Raw genomic sequence first — 16,410 nt, 5'->3', positions numbered from 1 at the left:
CACTCTGAAGGCTCTCATGAAACCACGTGCACATGCACACACACAACCAGACCCCTTCACTATTACCTGACTAGTACCAGTACTCTATATTAGAAGTGACAATCTACCTGACTTACCAGACCTGTGTGGTATGAGATCATAACCAGGTGAGTGCCTGTTCTTAAATTGTTTGTGTGTAAAGAGATAAAACGATATCATATGATAACGATCTTTTTCATCATTGTGTTCACTTGATGTTTTTTTAAATGTTATCAAGTGTTACAGTATAAATAATATGTGTGCCTTACGAACCGTTGTTTTACTGTTTGCTGTTTTTCTTTCCTTGGCAACAGATTGGTAGGTTAAAAAATGACATTGTGCATAAAAATTAAACATATAACAGAAGGATCATCATCATTACCATTATGATTGGGCTTACAAGAAAAAAAAAAAAGCATATAATGAATACATATATGTATATTTATTTACTCTTCTGGCTTCTATTTGCTATTTTTCTTATTGAGAATAATGTTTCCAAGATAAACAGCCTTCAGTATTGAAGCTTTCCTATATTAATGTTTTATGTTATATGAACCTGAAATGCTGATGAATAAAGTGTCCAGTTTTTAGAAAACTTTTCAGACGTCTCAAGAACCGTTCAAATGCTGGTATGAATTCGACAACAGCGGTGTATCAGGACTCCTTAAGCACAGCCATCATCAAGAATCTGGTTACCGTGGGTCTCTCTGTCTCCATCATCTATATCAACAGCAGCTTGGTGCACACATTCAAAAAACATGAGGTCTGTATTTTATTCATTCCTGATATTCATTTTGTATAATTCAATATGTTTGGGATGTATGTGGGACATCGTATAATGTGATTTATTTCATGCATATTCTCAGGTGATCATCTGTAATGTACCTATAAGTCTAAACTATCCTGTCCTTCTCTTCAGGTTTTCAACACAAATCCTCGTTACATCCTGTACATTCATCTGGTAATCATTGATATCCTGCTGCTCATAATATTCACCCTCCTTCAAGTCCTCAGCTACATCATTTTCACTCTTCCTGTTCCATTTTGCATCATTTTATTGTTGATTTCCATAATTTGTAGCCTGAACACTCCACTGACCCTTGCTGTGATGGCAGTAGAGTGTCATGTTGCCATATGCTTCCCTCTCCAGCACTCACAGATCTGTACAGTCAAAAATGTAACCGTTGTGATCACAGTGATATGGGTGCTAAGTTCACTTGCAATTCTGCCAGATTTATTCACCATCCTGGCCACAGAATCCAGAGATTTCTTTCATTCAAGAGTTTTCTGCCTTAGAGAAACTGTTTTCAGACTTCCTGAATTAGAAAAGAAGCGAACTATATCCAACATTGTATTTCTGGTTATTGTTTGGCTCACCCTTGTCTACACATATTTCAGAATCCTTTTCGCTGCACAGGCAGCTGCTGCAAACGCCAGGAAAGCAAGAAACACTGTACTGCTGCACGGCTTCCAGCTGCTGCTGTGCATGCTCACCTACGTGTATGATTTGCTGCTGAATGGTTTGACAAAGTTGTTCCCAAAAGGAGTACTGACTATTCGCTACACAGTCTCAGTATTCGTTCACGTTCTGCCTCGACTTGTTAGTCCACTTGTTTATGGGATACGAGACAAGGCATTCAGAAGATATCTGAGAAAATATCTGTTCTACTCACCAAATGCTAATGTTAACAAAAGTTAAAAACAATGCCATCAGCGCTTTTAATTTAAAATACTGAGATTGAGTAGTCTTTGTTTATCTTATTCTATTGTCCTTTTTTGTTTGCATATCTTTCTAATCTAATGTCACATTGAATGTGTCGAACAGTAACTTTCACTATATGGCAATTTTATAAGACACGATTTTATAAGACACTTTAGTGTTCGGAAAGACAAAAACTGCAGAATTCAACCAGAGAGCTGAAAATATGGACGGAAATAAAACTGGACAAAATGAAAGCAAAGTTAATAAAGATGGAAGAAAATGTTGCACAAAAAGGCAAAACAAAAGCCATCAACATAAGAAGTAGATATTACCAAAAGAACCAATGCAAAAAGAGTAAGTATAACTAAATAATACAGAAAAATATTTTAAATATATACATTTTTAGGAGCAATGTGAAGGAACCCAAGAGCTCTAAAACAGTCAGAAGTGCCCACCAGAAGATGTCAGTAGAGCCCAGCCAGGATTTTTCAAGCCAATATTTGGTGACTTAAAAAATGGTAAAACTTTATTTCAGAGTCTTTCCTGACATTTCTTATGTGCAGTTATTTATCATATTATCTATATTTAAACGAGTTGAATGCAGTGATTTTTCCTTGATAAAATAAGATCCAAAATACATTCTTCTGAGTTTAAGAGTTTCTCTTTAATTAACTAATACATTCCAGGTGATATTTTTAAATGACTTAATGCATTAAGGTAAAAACACTAAGGTTTACAGAATGGAAAGTTCTTCAGCATTAGTGTGGTGCTCATAAAAATAGCAGCATGTTGATCGATGCTGATGACACCTACCTTAATGTGCTATTACATTCTTTTATTGAGAAGTGCATGATCTGTAGTCTGCTTTATTTCTTGTCAGAGTCATAGTACTTATGTAAATGTGTTGTTTCTTATTAGAGATCAACTAAAGCCATCTTCTTCTAAAACCATCTTCAGTCTTTTGTAGATGAGGCTTTTTAAAACCAAAACCAACCATTTTTCATTATTCATGTACAAATGATCCTCATTATTTATGTCTTTGCCATAGTCCATCCTGGGCCCTATACTACAAAGACAGTTTAAGGAGCTTGGAAAGAAAAGCATCCGGACTTCTGTAAGTTTCTTGAAGACGTTTCATCCAAGAAGTGTATTCAGTTCTAAGAGCAATCCCAGAGGCCCAGATTTTTAAGGGCTATTGGGAGTTTCCTTAAGAGGGTCCTGAACCCCCTATTGATCCTCTGCCAAATCCCAAGAGCCTAGGTTTGAAAACATGTGTGGGTCACAATCAGCCAAGGTTTCAGGTGAACCCATTGTGAAACATAGCCCCACCCTATCGAGTGACTTACTGAGATCAAATGGCCCAGGATGTGAGTGGGCATTAAGGCATTTGGGCCATTCTCAAAATTGGATTATAGATGGCAGAGAGTTGGTGTCGGAAGGCACACCTCTTTTCAAGAATAGTCATTCACGGTGGACATAGATGGGCTTTCCCTACATGTGTGTGTTCTTCCTTTTTCCCTTCTGCCACAGTCCCAGAGGGAACAGTCCTGATTACTCCAATTTTGTGTTCCAGAGGGTAGTGGAAGTCAAAGAGTAGGTTCTGGTCCATGTGTGTGAACGACTTAAAGATCCAGACACTTTTCTTTTTAAGCTCCTTAAACTATGATGACCTGGATGACTGAGAACCTTCACAAACATATAAAGAGAGTTCAACATACCAAGAGTTTCCCCTCCATGTTCACATGAAAGACGTGGTCTTTCAGCATCTAACCAACATAAATCCCAGCCCTGGCAGATCACCATGTACTAAATAGAAGTGAAGTAGTTACAGAATTGAAAAGGGGAGGAAGGGAGGGAGGTGCATGTAAACGAGAATGATAGCTTGCAGAACTGGGAGAACCTATACAGATGAAAGCCAGAAGGAGCGTGTTTGGAGGCGTGGTCCTGCTCCTGAAATTCCGATCCATAATCTCCAATTGTCTCAAGGGGCTCTATGTTTTAAGGTATAGACCAGGGGTCCCCAATCCCAGTCCACAAGGGCCGGTGTCCCTGCAGGTTTTAGATCTCACCCAGGGTCAACACACCTGAATCACATGATTAGTTCATTACCAGGCCTCTGGAGAACTTCAAGACGTGTCGAGAAGGTAATTTATCCATTTAAATCAGCTGTGGTGCATCAAGGACACATCTAAAACCTGCAGGGACACTGGCCCTCATGGACTGGAATTGGGGACCCCTGGTATAGACCCTACAATACAGCAAAAACAGGGAAAACCCCAACAATCAGATGACCCCCTATGAGCAAGCAATCTGGCAACAGTGGGAAGGTAAATAGTGCATAAACACAGTGAATTAAAAAAAATAAAAGAAGATGACGAATAGGTGACGAATTATGAATTTAGGACCCGTTTTAAAGTCCTTTTATTGGTTTTTAAACTTCTAAATGGTCTGGCACCTGTTTATTTGTCTGACTTGTTGAAGCCCCACGTCCCCACTCGTTCCCTTCGGTCAGCTGAGCAGTTGCTGCTTTCAGTCCCAAAGTCACGGCTGAAACTTGGAGGAGACCGAACGTTCTCTGTTGCAGCGCCGAAGCTTTGGAATAACCTTCCTCTCCATGTTAGACAGGCTACATCAGTGCCAGTTTTAAGTCTTTATTTAAAAAACCTATTTTTATTCCCTGGCTTTTAACTCTGTGGGTAACTGACTTTTTTTATTTTTTTTATTGCTATTTCTGGTTTTATTACCATGTGCATATTAGTATTGTACAGCACTTTGGTCTACCAGGTGTGTTTTTAAAGTGCTATATAAATAAATGATGATGATGATGTTTTTGAAAACATTTGTCTCATGGCATGAGGATTCAGGTAAAAGAGTACAAAACCACAAATATATCTAATAACGTTAAATCAGTAACAATTTGCACAGTGACACTGCACCAGTGGCATAAACATGCAAAGTCCAGTTTCATGACTCCGAGTAGCAGACATGCCTGTTAAGATTTTTTTTAAACAGGAGAAAAAGAAAATATTATCACCCAACATACCGTGTTTATAAAGGGAGAAACTCCACACCAGGAATGAAACCTTTTTTTTAAAGCAGACTGTAAAACTGTCCTTTCAGGAAGTTGAAGTGAGAGTCTGTGGGGATCAACTCATTTTTGATGTGGCTCCAGTTTTTTGTTTTTTCTTCTGTGTTGAATTTTTTTCTTCATCCTGGAACTTTTTGTGCACCAGAAGTGGGCAAATATGCAAAATAATGATGCAACCAAACAGACTAAACAACCAATCACTGCATATAACATCATTTGGGATTATCCAATCTAACTCCAAACCTCTTGGCGAGATGGAGGAAGCCAGCGTGCAAACACTGGCATCTATATAAATTCCTTGCACTCCCTACAATCTAATAGAGCATGTTGTTTGTGAGGGTAAGTACAATCTTTATTTAGTGTGTACTGTTACTGCATTACTGGACTGGAAATACTTTGCAGACTATAAATTACTGTGTTGTTGTTTGATATCCTTTTTTGCTGTTTGCCATATTTGTTATATAATTTTAACTTTTTCTGGGGTTTTAATTTTAGATTTTTAGATTACAAGTGTTGTCTTAGCAGTTTTATTGCAGCAAACACTAAAGTGAAGACGTGTAATGAATGCAGTTTCCTGTAGTAACTTGTTTGGTGGAGGTTTGATTTTAACAAAGAAAGTAAAGAACATGTGAGCAGTTGTGATTTGATAAAGTTTCAAGCTGTGTTTGAAACATCGAATGTCTTTCACAGATCAATGCGCTGTACAGTAACAGCTCTTTTACTCATGAATGTTTGAACCTTTTCAATGCCACACAGTAACCTCCAACACCATCTCTCTGTGTGTGTGTGTGTGTGTGTGTGTGTGTGTGTGTGTGTGTGTGTGTGTGTGTGTGTGTGTGTGTGGTGTGTGTGTGTGTGTGTGTGTGTGTGTGTGTCATTTCAGACTGGGAGGATTTGTCATGTCAGACATGAATTTGTCTTCAGTCAATTTCTCTTCCACTCTAACCTCGTATGAGGAGAATCCCCTCCTGACCAACTACATAGTAGCTGCAGCCCTCTGCATCACCATTAATTACATCAATGGCACCCTGATCCACACCTTCAGAAAATATCAGGTATAAACTCGTACATTGTTGTACAAATCATGAAAAAAGAGTAGTTTATCACTCTCACTGTGATTCATTTTCAGATTTTTCTATGTAAAAAACGACATTAGGAAATATTGATACAGTGTGCATCTCTGCAAATAGTGTATTTTTATGCATCAAGGCATGCCTTTAAATCTAGTCTTTTACTCCGAATTATTGAAATAAAATAAAAATCATCTGCTTCTGGAAAACATGGAAGCTTTCTTTAAAGGTGTAAAATTTGAGGAAAATGTGATTAAATCAATATTAAGTAGTTCGAATAGTTAAAAATCCTTATTGTAATACTTTGTGTCAGTTATTGCTAACCGTAGAGTCTGCTTTCAGTACCATGTAGTGAAAATCTTTTCTTGCCCATTTGCAGAAACATCAAATTGCTTTAAAAGGAATCCTGTTTCCCTCACATGTGTGGATTCACTGTTTTTACTCTACAGATCTTACATTCAAACCCTCGTTACATTCTCTTCATCCACCTGGTGATCAATGACATGATGTGGCTTTTCCTGTCAACTCTTCTCCTCATCATCAGTTACGCCCTGCGCATCTTCTTCGTGCCTTACTGCATCATCCTGCTGATCATTTCCATCATCGTCTCCCACAACTCCCCATTAAATCTGGCTGGCATGGCAATCGAGTGTTACATCGCCGTCTGCATGCCTCTCCGTCACGGGCAGATCTGTACAGTCAAGAAAACCTACATTCTGATTGGTTTGATCTGGGCTGCCAGTGCACTCTCTATCCTCCCTGACCTGTTCATCCTCCTGGCTACAGAGCCTCTGCAGTTCTTTCACTCTAAAGTGAGATGCATTAGAGATTTCGTGTTCAGAAGCACATACAGCCAGAACAAGAGGGACGCTTCACACATTGTTTGTCTTGTCGTGGTCTGGCTCACACTCATATACACCTACGCTAGGATTATATTTGCAGCCAAGGGACTAACCGGTGACATCAAAAAAGCCAGAAACACTATTCTTCTTCATGGTTTTCAGGTGCTGCTACTTATGCTGAATTATCTGAGGAACATTTTTGAACGGAGCTTGTTTTTTTTATTCCCAAACCGGGAAAGTCAAATACGATTTGCTGCCTTTGTCATTGTCCAGATCATACCACGGTTTATAAGTCCCATCGTTTATGGACTGCGAGACCAGACGTTCAGGAAATATGTGAGAAGGTACCTCGTTTGCCGTGAGAGAGGAATCGCCCACCCAGAAAACACCACTACTAAAAAGGCCTCACTTAATGTTACATCTGCAACAGTATAAAACTTTATTATTAACTTAATTTGTGTTTTTTATGCTGCAAATAAATAAATAAATACTATTGCTTGATTTTATAAAGCATATTTCTTTTTTCCGGGGGGGGGAGGGGGGGGGGGGGGCTTATAATTATTCAATGAAAAGAAAATATCCACTGGGATTAGTCAAGAAATTATGAAACATTTTTATAAATTCCATGTTAATGTGCAATGAAAACACTAAAAGTAAAGCAGAAAATACTCACCACCAGCCTTCAATGATCAGAGGTTAGTTTGGGGTTTACTGTGCATCATGCTTTGGTAATAAATAATAAATAAAGTCCTCTTAGGTCAGAATATGCTTCATTTTCTTCTCTTCTTCTTGGCCTTTTTATCTTAAAAATTAAGGATAATGAAAATTGCTGTGACTGATTCATATATTTTTAAGAAACTGTGACAAAGAGCATTCATGCTTCAGACTTGGCCTTTGTTGGGGGATTATACATGACTGGTCCCTTTACAGCAGGGGTGGGCAACTCCAGGCCTCGAGGGCCGTGTCCTGCAGGTTTCAGATCTCACACTGGGTCAACACACCTGAATCAAATGATTAGTTCATTACCAGGCCTCTGGAGAACTTCAAGAAATGTTGAAGAGGTAATTTAACCATTTAAATCAGCTGTGGTGGATCAAGGACACATCTAAAACCTGCAGGGACACCGGCCCTCATGGACTGGGATTGGGGACCCCTGGTATAGACCCTACAATACAGCAAAAACAGGGAAAACCCCAACAATCAGATGACCCCCTATGAGCAAGCAATCTGGCAACAGTGGGAAGGTAAATAGTGCATAAACACAGTGAATTAAAAAAAACTAAAGAAGATGAGTGGATGAGAAACTGAGTGCACTGTAAACAACGGTGCTGATTTGTGATTTGATACTAAGTGGTTTGACAAGGTTGTTCCCAAAATGAGTGCTGACTGTTCGCTACACAATCTCGGTGCTCGTTCACATTCTGGCTCGACTCGTCAGTTTATGGCATACAGGACAAGACATTGAGAAAGTACTTGAAAAGATACCAGCGTTATACACCAAAGTCTGACTCTGATAATTAACACCAAAACAACATCACTAGCTTTATTCTGTTTTAAAGACTGAGGTTCATCAGTCTTTCTTCATCTAATTATTGTTTTCTTCTGGATCCACCCAAACAGAAACAGCTTTAGGTGTAGCACATCTTCTTTTGAAATTTGTGTTTTTTGCCAGAAATATGTTTGTATGTTTCTAAACTGCCAATTACAGTAAACTAAAACCAACCAACCATTTCTGATCATCATTCATGTTCAAATGACGCTCATTTATGTCCTAACCAAATAAAGCCTTGCAGGCTCTTTATGTGCTTTGTTCTGAAGAGTGAAGGCAGATCAAATTTTTCCTACAGGTATGTCAAATGCACACTTATCCTGAGGTCGGGAAATGTTTTGATAGTAACGCATTTTGTAACACGTTTTGGTTTTTTATGCCACCAAAACATATTTGTAATGGGCTAAGTTTCCATTCAGCTTAAACACTCCCAAGAAAAACTCCATATGAGATGCATGGGGTGGGTTAAACACCCAGGTGCAGCTCTGTTTGCTGAGGTACTTCTCCACCCTGTCAAACCCTGGGCCTTCCTTGTCCATCCCCAGCTCACGGGAGGCGCCGACGAAGTTAGTTCCGCAGTCCGAGCGTATCTGCTCCTCAAGGCGTTAATAAAGCTGCTAGCACTCATGGCTTCGATCACCTCAATGTGCACTGCCCTGGAACACATACACGAGAACATCACCGCCCATCGCTTGGAGTTCGAGACTCCTCCTCTTGTGCGGCGTGAAACGACGTCCCATGGTCCAAAGACATCGACACCTACGTAGGTGAAGGGAGGTGCTACTTGTAGCCGTTCTACCGGCAGGGCTGCCATCTGTTGATGTTCGGTCTTCCCTCTCAGTTTCCTACAAATGATGCATCTGTAAAGCAGACTGCTGATACAGCGTTTGGCTCCCACGAGCCAAAACCCTGCAGCCCGAATGGCACCCTCAGTAAAATGTCTCCCTTGGTGTTTTACTGCTTCGTGATAGTAGGACACGAGCAGAGTGGCGAGGTGATGCCGGCCGGGAATGATGATGGGATGAGTCTCGTTCATGCCTAAGCCTGACTGCTCGATCCGACCTCCTACCCTAAGTATTCAATCCTGGTCCATAATGGGGTGCAATCTCCACAAGCTGCTAGAAGATGGTATGTTGATTCCCGAGTTGATGCACTTGAGCTCTTCTGTGTAGCACTCACCCTGGACACTCTTTACAATGCACACTTCGGCTCTCAGCAACTCCTCTTCTGTAGGACGACAAATGTGCCAACCTCGACATTCACTCTGCGTCGAGCGAGCGAAGGAGCTAGCTACGTGGATCAAATGTGCGATGGCTGCACGGAGTGCGCTGAACTTGGAGAAGCGTTCAAAGCGTTGAGGGCGTACCACACCTTTGGCAACATGGGTGAGTTTCGTCGTCACCTGTGGACGCACTTCGGCGTCAATGTCGGGGTCGACAAGATTGTACGTCTCTTGAAGCTCGGATGGATGCCCTGATGCGTCGCAGAGAAAGGCTGGTCCTTTGAGCCATGGTGTGCTGCTGAGCAGGGCTGATGCTACAGTTCTTGACCCAACGTCAGCTGGGTTGAGATGCGTTGGGACGTACTTCCACTGGCCGGGACAAGGTGACTGTAGGATTCGTTGGACCCTGTTGTGTACATAAACATAAAATCTCCTTGACCGGTTGTAGATGTACCCCAGTACAACTTTGCTATCTGTGTAGTAGGTGATGTTGTCAAACGTTGTGTCCATCTCTGCAACTATCATCTCGGCGATCTCGACAGCGAGCACGGCAGCGCAAAGTTCAAGTCTAGGGATAGTTAAGCCAGGTTGGGGAGCCAACTTTGCCTTCCCAAAGACAAAGCCAATCTCGGTCTGTCCCTGGTTGCTAGTTACCCTGATGTAGGCTATGGCTGCTATTGCTTTGACCGATGCATCGGCGAAGACACAGAGTTCCCTCCTTAGGGCACCTGTGGTGGAGAGGGATGTATACGGGCGTGGTATTTGGAGCCCCTCCAGGTCTTGGAGAGACTGTTTCCAACTAATCCACTCGACCTCCATGTCTTTGGGAAGGGGTGCGTCCCAATCCTCCGCTTGCAAGGTGAGTTCTCTGAGTATCCGTCTTCCGTCAACTGTGATAGGTGCGAGGAACCCTAGGGGGTCGTATAGGCTGTTCACAGTCGAGAGTACCCCTCTGCGGGTGAACGGCTTCTGATCGATCTCGATCTGGAACGTGAAGGTGTCCGTGCGCATGTTCCAGAACAGTCCCAGGCTACGCTGGATAGGCAGATCATCAATGAAGAGATCTAGGCCGTTGAAATCCTGAGAGTGATCCTGGGGGGGGAATGCTCTGATGACCGCAGAGCGATTTGATGCAACCTTGTGCAGCCTGAGGTTGGAAGCCGCAAGCATCTTCTGTGCTCGTTGGAGAACTGCGATGCCTTCTTCTTCTGTGCTGAAGGACTTTAAGGCATCGTCGACATAGAAATCGCGGTCGATGAATCTCCTGGCATCGCTGCCGTAGTCGGCCTCTGCTGCCTTAGCCGCCCGCCGCAAGCAATACACCGAACAGGGGCAAGTACCAACGCTCCTGACCAGGTTGCAGGGGAGGGGCAGCTTCTGCGTGCGCCTTCTTGAGCATCTTCTCCATAAACTCTAGGAAGTCGGCTTTCATCCGTGGTCGTTTTTCCAGTGAGCGCCGAAGTGAGACGAGGCGTTCGAGAGCCTGTTTCCTGTTGTTGGGGAGTCGCCGTCTCGGTGACCTAAACGGCAAAGGTGCGACCCAACTGTTGGAGCTGTCCTGGCAACACTCGGCTTCCATTATTCTCAGAAACTCTAGATCTTCCATGGATGGAGCAAGTTTGTGGTCGTTGGGAGTGCGAGCGAAGACAGTTTGCCCCAAATTGTCTCCAATTAGCATCGTCGAGGTTATCGCTGGATGATGTTGATAGTCACGTGCTTGTTCAAACACCTTTGTCACTTTGATCTGGTTGTTACATGGCTGGAGATGACTTGTACGACCATTCCCTAGAACGGCTGTTTTGTAGCTTCTCACCTCCAGTGGTCTGTGAGCACCTCCGAGGCACACATCCCTGACAATGACCCACCCCAGGTCGAGCCTTTGGGCGAAGGGGGCATCTCCTGGGGCACTTATCTGCTCTCGGACCTTGTGGACCCGTAAGATATCTCTGCCCAGTAAGAGAAGAATGTTGGCGTCTGGATCCGGAGGTGGTATCTTGTCGGCGATGCATTTTAGGTGGGCATGATGGTAGGTTGCACCGGGGGTGGGAATCTCCGCGCGGACATTATGGATTTGGTTGCACTCGAGGAGTGTAGGCAGAGAAATACTCAATTTCTCACCCAATGGCTCTACGGTGTAGCCGCTGGCTCTCCTCCCCGATGTCTCCGTACGTCCCGTGCAGGTCTTTAGTGTGTATGAGTACGAGCGCCCAGAGATCTTGAAGGCTTCGAAGAACTCTGACCGCGCGAGAGAGCGATTACTCTGCTCATCCAATATAGCGTACATTCTCTTGGCTTCCCCTCTGCGTCCGTTTGGGAACACCCTGACGAGACAGATCTTAGCACACGCTCTGGCACTCAGACCTTCCCCACATACCTGTGTGCACGTTGACTTGACCTCCTGGTTATCCGCTTTGTCCTCTTCCCCGCTATCCTCTGAGGTGGAGGGGAACGACTTGGGTTTCCAGGTAGGTGGGTGGGGGTGGAGAGCTGTTGCGTGAGCAGCGCTCCCACACTCAGTACATGTTATCTCGGCTGTGCAGTTCTTTGCAAAATGTTCTGTTGACGAGCAACAGCGAAAGCAGACGTAGTGTTCTTTCAGAAGCTGTTTGCGATCGTCTAAGCTCTTCTCACGGAAACCTCTGCATTTCCTCAGAGGATGGGGCTTTTTGTGCAGTGTTTATTCTGGTCGATGCGTTCCCTGCTTTCTTTAGACTCAGACTTGGCAGTGCCTGAGACCTGTGTCTTGTGGGTGTGAACGGACGTCTTCGTGGGCCTCTCCCATTTATTCCTTCTCTCGGCTGGAGGGCTTGGCATGAAGAGGTTGAAACTTGGGTCCGTACGTGCTTTCGCCTCGGTGCGGATAAAGTTCACCAACACGGAGAAAGGTGGGAAGCTGACGAAATGTTCTTGTTTGTATCTCGTCCCGTGGTATAGCCACTTTTCTTGTATGCTGTATGGAAGTTTCTCGATGATGGGCTTAATTCCTCTGGAGGTATCCAAGTATGACATGCCTGCGAGGTAGCCATCTTCCTTGGCGGCTTGTAGCTCTGACAACAGGTCGGCTAGATCCCGGAGCCTCCGTGGATCCTTTGTTGTGAGCTTTGGAAAGCTTTCTAGTTTGCTGAACAGAGCTTGTTCGACGGCTTCTGGCGAGCCATATACTTCGTCGAGGCGCCCCCATGCCGAGCACAGTCCAGTAGTTGGATTCCTGATGTTGACCACCTTAATTCTTCTTACCTGTTCTGCTGACTCCTTTCCCAGGTGTTTGGTTAGGAGGTCGAGTTCTTCTGCGGCAGACAGGTCTAGATTGGCGGTGGCGTTCTGGAACGATGTTTTCCAGGCCCAGTAATTTATCGGCTGGTCGTCATATGTGGTGAGACCTGAAGTCACCAAGTGGTTGCGAGCAAGATATCTGATGAGGCCATTGGTTGTAGAATGGTCGTGGTCACCTCTGTAAGGCATCCCATGAACGGGCTGGTGCGCGGGAGACGTAAAATCCTGCTTAGGGTTCTGCTGCAGAAGTGTTCCGCTAAGTTGGGGGGTTGGAGGGGGGTAGAAGGGCGATTTAGAGCTCTGTCGTAACGGTGCATCGCTTTTCCAAGGGCCCTGAAGAGCTTGGTGAGGCGTAATAGCAGCAGAAGCGGCAGCTTGGGTCTGACCCGCGTTATGTGGGTGGGTGGCTGGTCCAGCAGGTGGAAGGTTATCTTCTGTAGCCGGTAGACCCTTGTTGCAGAGGCTGGCCTGCTCGGAGATAAAGGCAGCCACGCGCTGGTCTTTGATAGACTGGGAGACCGGGCTGTTAACTTCGCTGCGTACTTCGAGACCCATGTCTTGTAGACCAGCTACTAGGGAGTTCGCCTCTGCAACAGCGGCATCCCTTTCCTTTTCATCGATTAATGCATCAAGGCTGGCTTGAATACGTGCTTGCTCCACTTTAAGCTCGATTTCCCTTTTTGAATGTGCCGCTCTAGCTTGCGCGGCTTCGGCCTTCGCTTTTGCCATGGCTATGGCTATGCTGATTTTTGAGCCAGACGATGTACTAGATGAGCGACTGCTCCTTGAGCGTACACACTCTGACTGGTTATCTCCATTTCCTTTGTCGGCATTGCTACGTTGTGATATTGCGTGTCGTTGGGTCTCCGGTATCGGGAGAGGAAGGCTGTAGCGAAGTTCTCCAAAGGCTGTAGTAGAAGCCGCTTATCTCTTGGTAAAGGGTAGCTCCGTATGGTGGCGATCCTCGTATGCCCTGTTAGCTGCGTTGCAGTCTTTTCACTGTAATGGGCTAAGTTTCCATTCAGCTTAAACACTCCCAAGAAAAACTCCAGGACGCAGACGGTTGAACTCCAGGAGTTTTTTACTGGGCACTTTTGTGAAACTGTAAACACAATACAATGAAATATATGAAATGTATTATAGATGCAATAAACTCAAAGCATCTGGCTAATTATCACAGCTTGACAGCCTAGCCGCACAGCTTATATGAGACACAATAAAGCTAACCGAATAACAGACAACAGTTCAAAACGCTTCACCGCTTAATTGTACAAAATGAATTATACTCACAGACTATACCTTAGCGGAGGGAAAAGGATTAAACCTGTAACGGTGGAGCTAACGACTGCGTGAGCCCACACACCAATATCCAGAACCACACGGTAAATTTACTTCCTGACTCCCAGCGTGCACTGCTCTCACGTTGTCATGGTTACGAAAATACACAAGTCGCTCTAAGCTGCGATAACAAGATAAAGAGAGCACATAAGAACGTATTTCTGGAGGCATAACAATATTTATTGATAATAACAATAGAAATAATATTTATAATAATAATAATAATAATAATAATAATAATAATAATAATAATAATAATAATGATGATGATCTGAAATATAAAAAGGTTTTTACGTCCACACAAGACATCATGATAAAGAAAAACACCTTCACAGTTATCAAAAATCTCAATCTGAGCACTTGAGAAGACTTGAAACAAAAGTTACTCAGCAACATGAAAACCAAACAAAAAGAGAGGCAACAAAGGAACCAGCAGCTCAGCTCGTAACTCGCACCTACTGTAATCAGTGGAACCTGTAAAAGTTTAGATAAGGCTAAATCAGCTGACATCCAGACCAAGGTACAAAATTATTTTGTCTTGTCTATTTTTTCCCCAAATCCCATAAGAACTGCCAGTTTTTTACTTTCACCTGAAAACCCACTGCATGTGGGGAAGAAACAAAATGAATAAGAATTTAAAAGAAAGTATAAGTTTAAGACATTGAGACCTAAAAAACACTCAATGATGAGCAAAACTGAAAACACCTCGAGGTAACGAATTATGAATTTAGGACCCGTTTTAAAGTCCTTTTATTGGTTTTTAAACCTCTAAATGGTCTGGCACCTGTTTATTTGTCTGACTTGTTGAAGCCCCACGTCCCCACTCGTTCCCTTCGGTCAGCTGAGCAGTTGCTGCTTTCAGTCCCAAAGTCACGGCTGAAACTTGGAGGAGACCGAACGTTCTCTGTTGCAGCGCCGATGCTTTGGAATAACCTTCCTCTCCATATTAGACAGGCTACATCAGTGCCAGTTTTAAGTCTTTATTAAAAACCTATTTTTATTCCGTGGCTTTTAACTCTGTGGGTAACTGACTTTTTTTTTTTATTGCTATTTCTGGTTTTATTACTATGTGCATATTAGTATTGTACAGCACTTTGGTCTACCAGGTGTGTTTTTAAAGTGCTATATAAATAAATGATGTTTTTGAAAACATTTGTCTCATGGCATGAGGATTCAGGTAAGAGAGTACAAAACCACAAAAATATCTAATAACGTTAAATCAGTAACAATTTGCACAGTGACACTGCACCAGTGGCATAAACATGCAAAGTCCAGTTTCATGACTCCGAGTAGCAGACATGCCTGTTAAGATTTTTTTTAAACAGGAGAAAAAGAAAATATTATCACCCAACATACCGTGTTTATAAAGGGAGAAACTCCACACCAGGAATGAAACCTTTTTTTTAAAGCAGACTGTAAAACTGTCCTTTCAGGAAGTTGAAGTGAGAGTCTGTGGGGATCAACTCATTTTTGATGTGGCTCCAGTTTTTTGTTTTTTCTTCTGTGTTGAATTTTTTTCTTCATCCTGGAACTTTTTGTGCACCAGAAGTGGGCAAATATGCAAAATAATGATGCAACCAAACAGACTAAACAACCAATCACTGCATATAACATCATTTGGGATTATCCAATCTAACTCCAAACCTCTTGGCGAGATGGAGGAAGCCGGCGTGCAAACACTGGCAACTATATAAATTCCTTGCACTCCCTACAATCTAATAGAGCATGTTGTTTGTGAGGGTAAGTACAATCTTTATTTAGTGTGTACTGTTACTGCATTACTGGACTGGAAATACTTTGCAGACTATAAATTACTGTGTTGTTGTTTGATATCCTTTTTTGCTGTTTTCCATATTTGTTATATAATTTTAACTTTTTCTGGGGTTTTAATTTTAGATTTTTAGATTACAAGTGTTGTCCTAGCAGTTTTATTGCAGCTAGAACTGAAGTGAAGAAGTGTAATGAATGCAGTTTCCTGTAGTCACTTGGATTTGTTTGGTGGAGGTTTGATTTTAACAAAGAAAGTAAAGAACATGTGAGCAGTTGTGATTTGATAAAGTTTCAAGCTGTGTTTGAAACATCGAGTGTCTTTCACAGATCAATGCGCTGTACTGTAACAGCTCTTTTACTCATGAATGTTTGAGCCTTTTCAATGCCACACAGTAACCTCCAACACCATCTCTCTCTCTCTCTCTGTGTGTGTGTGTGTGTGTGTGTGTGTGTGTGTGTGTGTGTGTGTGTGTGTGTGTGTGTGTGTGTGTGTGTGTGTGTGTGTCATTTCAGACTGGGAGGATTTGTCGTGTCAGAC

The 16,410-nt window shown here is 42.9% G+C and overlaps 2 protein-coding genes across 2 annotated transcripts; both read left to right on the top strand.

Moving 5' to 3' along the window:
• The first annotated feature begins 649 nt into the window (after positions 1 to 649).
• Positions 650 to 1,717, top strand: LOC146710359 (odorant receptor 131-2-like). Its single transcript, XM_085457995.1, has 2 exons — positions 650 to 781; positions 938 to 1,717. Exons 1-2 carry the CDS (start codon positions 650 to 652, stop codon positions 1,715 to 1,717), a joined length of 912 nt encoding a protein of 303 aa, XP_085314121.1.
• A 3,999-nt stretch (positions 1,718 to 5,716) lies between these two features.
• LOC146710358 (odorant receptor 131-2-like) lies at positions 5,717 to 7,155 on the top strand. Its single transcript, XM_085457994.1, has 2 exons — positions 5,717 to 5,863; positions 6,328 to 7,155. The coding sequence occupies exons 1-2, from the start codon at positions 5,717 to 5,719 to the stop codon at positions 7,153 to 7,155; spliced, it is 975 nt and encodes a 324-aa protein (XP_085314120.1).
• Positions 7,156 to 16,410: the final 9,255 nt, after the last annotated feature.

The sequence above is a fragment of the Copadichromis virginalis genome, linkage group LG5 (genome assembly GCF_057382275.1).
Source record: "Copadichromis virginalis isolate Kocher_CV1m ecotype Utaka linkage group LG5, C_Virginalis_male_GT1.1, whole genome shotgun sequence".
Lineage (NCBI taxonomy): Eukaryota > Metazoa > Chordata > Actinopteri > Cichliformes > Cichlidae > Copadichromis > Copadichromis virginalis.
Note: the sequence above shows the minus strand (reverse complement) of the source record. Positions and strands in the feature narration are given on the sequence as shown.

Excerpts from the sequence above, each read along its gene's own strand:
- LOC146710358 (XM_085457994.1), top strand. The coding sequence starts at position 5,717 with ATGAATTTGTCTTCAGTCAATTTCTCTTCCACTCTAACCTCGTATGAG. Across the intron at positions 5,864-6,327 it reads ACACCTTCAGAAAATATCAG|ATCTTACATTCAAACCCTCG; the intron begins GTATAAACTCGT and ends TTTACTCTACAG.
- LOC146710359 (XM_085457995.1), top strand. The coding sequence starts at position 650 with ATGAATTCGACAACAGCGGTGTATCAGGACTCCTTAAGCACAGCCATC. Across the intron at positions 782-937 it reads ACACATTCAAAAAACATGAG|GTTTTCAACACAAATCCTCG; the intron begins GTCTGTATTTTA and ends CCTTCTCTTCAG.